At 38.6% G+C, this 11330-nt stretch overlaps 1 protein-coding gene across 1 annotated transcript; it reads left to right on the top strand.

Annotated features, from left to right (window-relative positions):
* Nucleotides 1–2002: 2002 nt before the first annotated feature.
* On the top strand, nt 2003–11086 carry SFTPD (surfactant protein D). The gene is given in 8 exon segments (XM_010077476.1): nt 2003–2042; nt 6065–6124; nt 6127–6210; nt 7479–7597; nt 7970–8054; nt 10706–10737; nt 10740–11037; nt 11040–11086. Coding segments are annotated over 8 exon segments (765 nt in total).
* Nucleotides 11087–11330: the final 244 nt, after the last annotated feature.

Here is an 11330-nt window from a genome sequence, read left to right on the forward strand (position 1 = left end):
TGTGCTAAACAATGCATTCTTTGCAGGTGTCAAACAGAAAGCTAGGTAAAAACTGACTTGGTGGCTGGATAAAAACTTTTCTTGATTGATGGATGGCCCATACACAGATACATTACAAATGTATAAGTTAAATTCCCTTAAATCTCTATGAAGGTGAAGACAGAAGTTGTTTGACTTTATAGTTGAACTTTTAGAATGTAGGTAAAGCAGAACAGCTGACTAGGGATGGTAAGAATAGCATCTGGATGTTATCTTTGTTCTGAATCTTGTGCTTTTAAAGCTCAGATCTCATAGCTCAGGTGGCAGGAAGCTCAGCCAGCAAATTTTCAGAAGAGGAGAAACTCGGTACGAGTGTTCTTAATAGTCAGTACCCCAAGTGAGGGATCTTGTGTGAATTGCGAACTTTGTCTGAATTTCAAACAATACTTCCTCTAAGTTAAGCAGGTTGTTTGGATTTTTTTGGTCTGGTCTGTTTCAGAACTGTCTCATTCTTTTACAGCTTCTGCAAAGATTATATGCTCAGTTTTGCAAACTCCAAAGTACAGACTCAGCACCTCTGCAAAGTCTGTTTTTAATAAGAAACAGGAATAGTTTTTTGTCTATAAGCTTAGGTTCAGACTAGTATGCAGTTATTTAAAGTTTGAGTGACGGGAAAGTGGTACAAAATTCCGCTTTATTCCTAGTTTGTCAGCTGTCTCTCCCAGGACAGAAAAATAAAGAATATCTAAGTCTCATTAATATCTACTGGAAACTTGCTGGAATCTGCTTCTTTAGGTCTTTATTTTTATAAATAGACATGAACTCAGAGTACTATACATGCTGATGCTTATGCTGTCTAGTTCCTACCATGAATGAAGGGTGAGACACTGTAATAATAATTATAGTATTATTTCTCTTCCTACTTACCTGTGTTATTACTATGGCATTGTTCCTAGTGTGTACCGCTATATAAATTCTCTCTGCTCTCACAAGTAGTTGATACTTTTACCTTGCTCTTAACACATAGAGCAGACATGGGACATCAAAAGATTTTATCATTAACGAGGGTTGGCTCAGGGTACTAGCCCAAAATGTGAAGCAACTGTTCATCTGTGCAGTCTCTGTGGCAGGCTGACAAGTGAAAAGAGGTAGATAAAGAGTTTCAGCTCTGCTCCATCCTCCCTACCGTGCAGAAGTATGGATACATGGTAGGTTACACTGGCAAGGGATAAATCACTACTAATTCAGATGAAAAAGATCCTACATAGGACAGCTTCCACTTTAGATCTAAGAGCTCTAATTAAACTCACTGTATGCACACCTATTAAGAATTGTGCTCCATAATGCCTGGTCTGAGGTTTTTGTGAAATAAGGTTATTCCTAGGATTTTGTTCTTCTGAAGTCTTTAATCCTGACTCTAGTTGTCTCAATGAAAAGTTTGAAATACTTTGTAGACTCCTGGTTTGGGGAAAAGAACACTGTTGGTCTGACATCAAAGGGAATCAATGAACTATCTGTGCATTTCTATCCACTGCTTTAGCCATATGTTCTTTTGCAAGTGTCTAGAAGCTGTCACCCTGCTATGCTGTGATGAAAATAATTGGATATAGTTCCCACTTCTGTTATTCCCATATCATATTACTGCTGGTGAAGAGTACTCAAAACTGATGGCTCCAAAAGCAAGTTTGAAACTTCAAAAGCCAAGTGCTTTCATGTGCTGAGCTGCTTGCTTCTCCAAGGAAATCTGCAGAGAGCTGCACCATATATCAAAGAGCAGCCAGACATAAGACCATTCCCCCAAATAAATTATATGCAGAAAGAAGGTACATTCAAGGATCTAAATAGGGAGGAACTTGGTGCTCAAACTGGGAATCAGGAGAACCAAATAATTCTGGAGGAAGGGAAGGCTGCATAGAAACAAGACCATAGAAAATGAAGTTACAAATCCAGTGAAGAAAGACTTTTAGTCATTTGTGAATACTAAGCCACCTGCCCTTATGATTTTTTTTTTTTTTGTCACTTAATGCAGGAATTTACAATAGTCCTTGAGGTTTGGATAACACGTAAACATACTGGTTTTACCACAGCTTAGTAAAGTTTCTACTGTGTGATAAACTATGTTTTACGAAGATGGTGTCCTGACCTGGTGAGAACTAGGGGGAAATTGCTTAGAATCGTGTCTGGTTCATACTTCTGCTGTTGCAGGCAAGGAACCTTCAGGGAAGTTCAGCAGACATTCAATGAATCAGACATTTTTGTGGGGTACAAGGTTACCAGATGAGCGCTGGATGCCATGTATTGACAGCATATAGATACTACAGTTGGTACTGGGCCAAAATAGCAAAGGTCAGTGTGGAAATTTCAACTTCCTGTTTAAAAAAATAAATCTCTAATTACAATTGTCTGTTTAATGATGTTGACACTACAATGTTGTTGTCAAATCATGGATGACAAACAGCACTGCTCTGAGCTGATGTTTTAATTTTACTTTTACTGGGACTGAATTTATTCTAGCTCCTGAACTGGAAAGAAACAAGGGCAGCCTGACAGCCTACAATATCTCTATCTGATGCCACCACATCAGAGAACAGCCCCAGAAATGGGATCTTGGGAATAAAATCACTCTTGACACTGCTGCAGGGATGGAGAGTTTGAATTGGTTTTTGCAGATGGAGATGTCTAACACACCTTCCTCTGGCTAAGGAAATTTTCTGCAAACAGAATTACCCAAGACATCTCTTCCTCAGCATTATATTTTATGTTATGAATTTGCAGAGCTATCCCGGGCGATATCCCACATACTATTCTTGCTACTGTACTTTTCATGTCCACACAATGGTTCCATAGCCAGCTGGACAGTGCAAGCTCTATTGAGAAGTTTATTCTAATCACTGACTATATCACTAGCATTATAGTAAGGCAAGTAGTAAACGATTTACTCAAAAGTTTGAAGGTATATTCCTTCACCCAATGTTGTTTATCCAAATCCTGCAACCCATTTTTAAACATAAATGGGTATGTTTGAGTTGGTCAAGTTTTTTCCAGGGATAATGCAGAGTATACTGCAGGAAGGGCAGTCACTGCAGTCAAACAAGCCCCAGATATCCTTCCCTTTCCTAGGTTATTCAAAAATGAATCCATTGACTAAATAAAGGGGAAAAACCTTTCAGTCAAAACTGTCAGTGTTTGCAGTTGTCCTGATTTTTTTGTTTTTTCATTTGTACTGTAACACAGCCAATGTCTGTCCAAGGCTAGGCAAAGAGCAAAGGGCTCAATCCCAGAATGCTGTATGCAGTACCGGTAAATAGAGGTGGTAAGACTGAGGTAGGCAATCATTAGAATTGTGCAAGACAGAGATAAGCCAGTAAGCAACCTCTTCCCAAAATAAAGCATAAAATTACAGCTTTTAGTAGAAATGTAGGGGATTTTTTTTTTTTCCTCTGGATAGTCTTGTACTCATAGTAAAAATCCAGCAAGTTTCTGTTCCATTTCTTCTCTGCTACGGTCTGTTGTGCTGGCTGTCAGGGAAGCCAGTGGTGTGATAAGAGTTTCACTGTGTACTGATCAAGAAAAGGTAATTGGTAAGTAAAGATCTCTTTTGCTGTGATAAGTATTTGACCATACTGAGACGATGAAACCCTTGTAGGCTCAGACATGCTGGTTAGAAAGGACTTTTGTAGGCTGCCCTACTGGAGCACATCAAGCTGATGAGGAGGTCTGTTAGTAGGATGTAATCTGTCAGTTTAATAGCGTTATGTCCCCGAGTATTCTCTGTATAAATGTAATATCTGCTTTTGAGGAGCAGTTTCCCTAGTATTTGACTTCAATAGGGCTGTGCTGTGCTGTCAGGCTCTCAGGTTTCAGGCTCGGAGCTGTCACCTCCAGACTAGGTCTGGAACAAGGACTCCCTGCTGCTTCTTCCCGGGTCCTTTCCCTGCTGTTACCGGCATTGGGTGAATCGTGTCCTAAAGCACTTTTTATGGAGGAACAAAAGAATACCTGAGACTTACGTCTTTAAATAGGACCTCCAGAACTAGCTACCTCCTAAATATAAGTTTCATGGCATCTTTCAAGGCATAATTCTGATCTCTGATGAGAAAGTCTGCAACTATGTAAGCTTTGGGACCTGAGGACTGTCATTACATCCACACTTAGTGTGATCCCCACTTAGTGGGATTCTCCATCTTATGCAAATATAAATATGGATTGCAAAACCTGTTTTTTTCTATTTCAGTTCCCTAAGATTTACTCCACTTTTGTGAGAAATTTGGAATATTTTGCTTTTTTATCTAAACCATTGATGGTGCAAATTATCATTAGTCTCTCTGGGAAGTGATTTCATTGCTTGGAAAACCCACCACCAATTTGCCAAAGGTAAACAGGCACTTTGGCTCTCCTAGAATAAAGTATTGGGATGGTCAACTTGGAAATCTTTGGGGGTAAGCGGATCTTGGCTTCTGGCAGACAAAACCAACAAAGGTTTGTGTAAAGTTGAATCTCTGTAAGGACAGGACTTCTCTGAGAACTTGACATTTTGTTTTCAAGTTTTCTTTTATTGGGCCATTATTTTGGTCTTTGTCTTGCTGCTTTCATGGGAGACAGCAGCAATGTCAGCTTCCTTGGTACTGTGGTACTGGATAATTAACATAGTATAAAAATCCAGCAGAAGGAAAACTTTAGAGGGCTGTTAAGAACTTCATGGACTGTTGAGTCCATGAAGCTGCATAAGAAATGTAAACCATGATTCAAGTTTTATTATACTAGTAAGCTAAATAAATACCTTTCCGTCTTTTATTTTGGTGTATGCCATTGCCCCAGATTTTGATGAGAGCCTAATGCAGGAAGCACAAAGAGGTGTACAGAAAAGTGGTGCTTCTTAAATTCTGCTTTTTGTCCTAATGATAATGTTCTCATGGTAATATGCTAGTGATTATATTTTATATTGTACTTTATCAGATGAAACATGACAGGGGAAGCTGCTCTCTGTGGGTAATTTTTCTGAAGCTTAGAATACAGAGAAATAATTGAGGTGACTAGCAAAATTCACGCTGGATTTTATTTTCTCTCCATACCCTGATCTGTCAACCAAATGATGCTTTCTTAGGCTTGTTTTTCATTTTGACTGGTAGAACTGGGAGAAAATAAGGCAAATTGACTTTAGTATGTGGCTTATTTGGTATAAAAGTTTGTCAGCTCATGTGTGTGGTAGTTTCATTTGTTTCTTTTTCACATAAACACAGAATACATGGAACATGATTGCCTCAAATTTGACCGTCCTTAAGGACAATTACTGTGGTGCAGCTTGTCAGAACACCATTCAGTGCTTTACCTTATGAAGTTACTGCTGTTGTTCTGCTCAGAGAGGGCAGCAAACTGTTGCAGATCTGGGATCCAAGAGGACTTCAGCTCTGAGGTGTAATGCTGAGGAAGAAATGCATCTTATTTATATACAAGGTCAGAAAGGAGAAATTGGGAGGCAATCAGATTATTACTACTTAAATGCACTTAAGCTTTTTGTCCTTTAATTTTATGGGTGTTTGCTAGTAGTGGAGATGTTATCAAGGGAAACAGCTTAATGACTCTAAGCTTAGACATACAGCAATCCTGACAGCTGTGGAAATGAGTCCCAGCAGAAATACAGTATCTGGAGAGTTCAGGATTCATCCCAAACTGGAATACTGTATGACTCATTTTGCATGAAGAGAAATGTTTTAAATTTAGACATACAATGAACAAAACATTGAAATGGACTTGCAGCACAGTGAGACGGATGACTGTTGCTATATTAGTTGTTTACATTACACCTTGAAATTTTCAGATTCTTATAAGCTTGGTTGTTCCTTTTCTGGTTTCTATACACAAAGATACAAGCAGAAGCTAGTTTAAATGGTTCAGACACAATCCCTTGCTCCTTTTTTTTTTTTTTTTTTTTGCCTGAAGACACGAGTGTACTTCCTAGGCAATGCAGGCAACTCTTTCCTAGGCAACGCCTTAAAATTATGTAAATGGAGAAATTTATGAAATTACTCTGCTTGATTTGCACCAGATCTGTGGACTTAGTAATGACTCTTCTTTTGTCTTTCAGTGTTAATGGTAACAAGTTCAGTTAACGCAGATAAACCTGAAGAGAAAATTGATTCCTGCCCATAATTCAGTGCAGTGCTCTTGCAGTCAATGGCTTACCAGGCGGAGATGGAAGGGGTGGTCCCAAAGGTGCAAGGGGAGAACCAGGTGCAAAGCTATGACCATTTAACAGTATTGTAGAGGTGACACACCTTATCATCCCTTTAGTCTTGTTTCATGCCTCCTTCGTTATTTCATTTTGTCTTTTTACTTCTCTCCTTCTGCCCCATTAACCTTTTGTAGGCTCTGCACAATTTCAGGAAGCTGAAAATGCTTTCTCTGTTTATAATGTTACTCTAGATACTCGGCTTTTAATAAATAAAAAAACACAATACATTTTCACAGCAGCTCATAAAACAGAGATGTAATGAGATTTTAATCTGTTGTACCATTTGTACTCTGAATCTCTTACAGAGTTTCCTGTGTTAGCCTACTAAATCATTATAGCTTTTTTTTTTATTTCCAGGGGCCAGCTCTTAAAACCAGAAATCATGCTTGGTAGAGTTGGATACTAACCTGATAGTTATAACTTGATTGCTTCATCCTCACTAAGTCCCAAGAACAGAATTCTCCGAAGGCATGATTTGTCAGGTAACTTTTTTCATGCTTTTTTTTTTGTCAGGTAACTTTTTTCTATCATGTGGTAGAACCAAGTCACCTGCTTTCTCAAGTTGCCAAATCATAGTTTCTGTCCAAACACTTAGGAAGTACATATGGAATCATATATTTTCTTATGGTATCATGTCTGTGTTATCATGTATATCACACATCTTGTATTTAGACAATTGCTTCTCAACCTCCACGCAAATTCCCATCATTATTGATACCACTTGATATAAACTATGACATAAAATTTCAGTGGCATATATTGATATTCTGTATAGACATTTTCTGGTCCACATACCATTGGCAATTTCATGGTTGAAATAAGTAAAGCCAGCACTGTCTGTTTCAACAAACTGCTTCAGAGGTATCCTTAATCTTATGATTTAGCTCATTTTCCAGATCATATACTGTGATGTGTGATTAGATTACAGCAGAAGTATATCAGCTTTCTGGTTTTAGAGCATGTGTACCTCTGCAATAACGTAAGACAGCATTATTTCAGTGAATTTTCAGTGCCATAAGTAGGTGTAGTAAAGAATTTTTCATCCAAGTGATGCATTTCCTAGCAAGTGAAGTTTTCTACAGGATCAATTCAATTTTCCTGAGATGTTTTTATTTTCCTGAGGTGTTTTTATTTTCCTGAGGTTAAAAAAAAAAAAAAAAAAAAAAAAGAAAACAATGTTTGGTACACTCTCTAAGCACTAAGAAAACATAGTGAGAAAGACTTAGAAAATACTTAAAAAATCTTATTTTAAATCAAAGTCTACAAGAAGGAATGAGAGGTCTACAAGGTTTCCCTGGAAAAGTGAGACGTCCAGGAATAAGATGAGATTTAGGACTACAAGGAGAGAAAGGAGAAAAGGGAGAATGTGGAAGAAAAAGAAATCACGTTCCTATAATCTGGTTTTCAACCTTTTAGTATATTTTTAAAAAAATATTTGTGTTAATGTCCGGTATTCTTATAATATTTGAGGAAACCTGTGATTTCTGTAAGTCTGAGGAGCAGAAAGATAAACAGTCTGTTACATAGGAGATGAGCTGACCAACAGAACTGAGGGAAAAAAGTGTCTGGAATAAGCCACTAGTTTATTGTTGTTGCTGCGTGAAACAACAAACCCTCTATCTCATATTGTAAACAGTATCTTTTCTTTCATTCTTTGCCTGTGCATTTGATTTTTACTTCAACTTTAATTTATTTTAAAATGTTTACATGTTTGCTTTTGAGAACTGGGCTTTTCCCTCTGAATAGAAGATGACTTAGGCAACCGATGACCTGCAGAGACAAGTAACTGCTTTGGAAACAAACATACAGGTTTTGGAGGCTGAACTAAATAGACACAGAAAAGGTAAGGTCCAATCATTGATTAGTTTTTTTTTTGGCCTGGTAAAAAGATGGCCATGCTTGTGATGGAGAAGAGACTGAAAACAGTAGGCTGAAACAAATATTACAAATTTATTTTGTGTTGCTTATGGGAGGTGGTCATTAATTAAATGCTGCCTCAGTGAATGCATCCTTCCTGAACAGGTCTGCCAAACTTTAAAGGTCACTTTGCCAACATACAGGGCAGAGACTTCATTACATGGACTGCAGGGTCAGCTACTGTTCTCTGGGTGCTTGTGCTCTTTAAGCATTGCTTTACATTTGTCTTACTGCCTCAGTTCTAGATAATGTCCTATAGGTAGACATGGATTGGGATGCTGTCTGCCTGGGCCTGGTTGCAAGTAATTTATCAAGAGATACTGTGTGAAAACTTTCAGAGAATGTCTCATCAGTGCACTGTTAGCCCTGGTACAAATGACACATTAGGAAAAGCACGAGGTCCATCATTGTTCTTAAATTAACTTGGGAGGAAATGATACAGGCTGCAATTTACAACATCACAAGCATCAGCAGAATAAAGTCATATAGCTCCAGACCAGCTGCTGGCCATCCTTCCAAGGGGGTGTCTTCCCTAGAGAAAGCACAGCTTTGAAGCTATAGTTGTGTGTAAAGCCTGAAAATTAACCTGAAATTGGGGCAAGAAATTGAAGAGCGTGGAGAGGCTGAACAGCTGGTTGCAGTAATCTCTGCAGCTATCTCTCTTTTGTCCTCCTGTGCTCATGGATCAGCACCCTAGAAGGCTGTCTGAAACCACTGTGGAGGTTTTACCTGGCACAGAAGCATAGTGCAAGAGAGTTATGCTGACACCATTCCCACAACATCAGTGGAAAATTTAACTATGCATATGTCCCAGTTTTTGTATCATTGTTATAAGGTGGTAGGCTCCCTTCACACTAATCCTAGAAACTTGTTAAAGACAATAAGATAAAATAACTTACCCATTAAAGACAGCAACTGTGTTTCAAAAGAATTGCTGCTAGCAGTTTTATCTGCTAAATGAACAAGAGTTTCATTTTTCATTGGCTTTTCATTAAAGCCTGTGGAGCATGTGAGCTAAATATTCCTACTTCTCCTAAGGTGATTTATATTTTCTGGAGAAATACTCAGTTTCCCAGGCTCGCTGAAGCTGTTTCTGCTCTGTCGGTTTAAACCCTGAATTTCATTACAGTCCCTCAGCTTTGGTTTCTGTGATAAAGCCGATGGGTACAGATCTCCTAATGGCAGCTCAGTTCCGTCGTATGATTTTAATTATCTGTGATATTTGCATTGAAACCTGGCAAGCTATTTTGTCATGCTTGCAATTTGAGTGTGAATTCCTTCAGATTGTTGCAGATGAGATATCTCACACAGTTACGATTCAGCAACAATTTAAGATTTATTAGTGGTGTGAGGTAAATCAAAGGTTAAATTTCATCAGCACTCAATCATTAACCAGTTTAAAGATTAATAAGGTGATTCAGTAGATTATGTTATGATTAAAACAATGACTTAATTACAGATTTGAGAATGACAATATTCACACTAAATTACTGTCCCAAATATGTATTTATAAACAAAACATGCAGACAAACAATCACTGCGGAAATACCTGGATACAGTGAAATATGTAAGCAGGGAGGCTAGTGTATAATTAAAAGTTCTCTCTTCTTCCTCTGTAGAGAGGTAAATAGAGGACACTAGCCTATAATTAGAAGTTCCCCCTTCCTTCTCAAGTTTAGAGTAATACTCACAGTGCATCGACATTACTCAATGGGTGATAATTGCGACTTGAAAAGGAGAACTTCTCCCTGGCCTTTGGTTAACTTCACTGCCAGACAGTCCTTAGAGACTGTCTTAGGTCCTGAGAGGCATCCCAACTCAGGGGAGATGCTGGCCACAGGAGAGCTCAGAGTCGCTATCTATAGGGTCTGAGATAACCGACTTTTGTCAGATACTTTTCCATTTTGGCTCACTTCGGATGATGTAATGTTCTGGTGCATTACACTAGTTACCAAAGTGCATCATCCTCCTTCAGGCTCCAACCCAGGTACAGATGTACTGAGTTGTCAGGAGGTGATTGACTGTTACTGTTGTTTCAAGTGAGAGCCAGGTACATCGAGGGGGTGCCTCAGGGCTCAGGTTCATCATAAGACAAAGCAGGAGCCAAGGATGCCAAGGAGGCACCTTGGACACTTGGGTTCACTGCTTTCACAATTCATTCCTGACTCAGCCTAGGTTGGTATGCAGCCCAGGAGGGGAAGAATGGCATCAAGCAACAAGGGACTCAGAGAGGGCAGGGGAACAGCACAGCCCAGGAGGGGAAGAATAGCATCAAGCACCAAGGGACTCAGAGAGGGCAGGGGAACAGCTGTAATACTGTATGAACTGGAAATGAAAAACATTAGAACAAGACTTGTAATCTAATTTCTTGTGAAATTACAGTTTTCTTCAAGTGTGGGCTTGATATTTCCAGGTGTCTATTTTGTTTGACTTCTATTGGATTCTGCCTACTGCTTGAACAAATAGTCTGTTTATAGCTGGTATTAGCTACTTCTGAAGCACAGTTGGGTTATGGATAAATAACTGTAGCATGATCGGTTTCTGGTATAATACAATTGTGTTCACTTTTGTTTCTAGATTTGATTTTAAAGAACATCAAGAGTATTGGTGAAAAAAAATATTTGTCTCAACCGGAAAAGAAGATAATTTTGGCAATGGAAAACCCCTTTGGGCAAAAGCTGGAAGTGTACTTGCATCTCTTAGGACTGAGGCTGAGAACACAGATTTAATAGACTTAATAAGACCTTCAAAGCAGGCTTATATGGGGATATCTGATAAACAGACTGAAGGCTGGTTCATGTATCTCAATGGAGGGGCTGCAATTTACAGAAACTGGAATGCTGGAGAACCAAATGATCTAAAAAATGAAGACTGTGCAGTAATAAAAGATGCTGGAAGATGGAGTGACATTAGTGTTCAGATTCATGTGCCTTAATTATTTGTGAATTCCTGAGCTGATGACTCTAAGAAAACCCAAGGTTTTTGTTCTTAATTATGTGGTTGATAGAAGTTTTTTCCCATAAAGGTGGCCTGGAGTAACTAGAACCGGAGTATATTTAGAATTGTTTTCCATTCAGTTTTGAATCTCCTAATAAAATACAGGTGTATTTTTTTTCAATCAATGTGAATTAAGTTGTGTTTACCATAGTGATAGTAAGGTTAATAAGCTATGGCATGCTCAGCAGACTGGTTGATGTACCTT

The sequence above is a fragment of the Pterocles gutturalis genome, unplaced genomic scaffold (assembly GCF_000699245.1).
Source record: "Pterocles gutturalis isolate BGI_N339 unplaced genomic scaffold, ASM69924v1 scaffold1056, whole genome shotgun sequence".
Taxonomy (NCBI): domain Eukaryota; kingdom Metazoa; phylum Chordata; class Aves; order Pterocliformes; family Pteroclidae; genus Pterocles; species Pterocles gutturalis.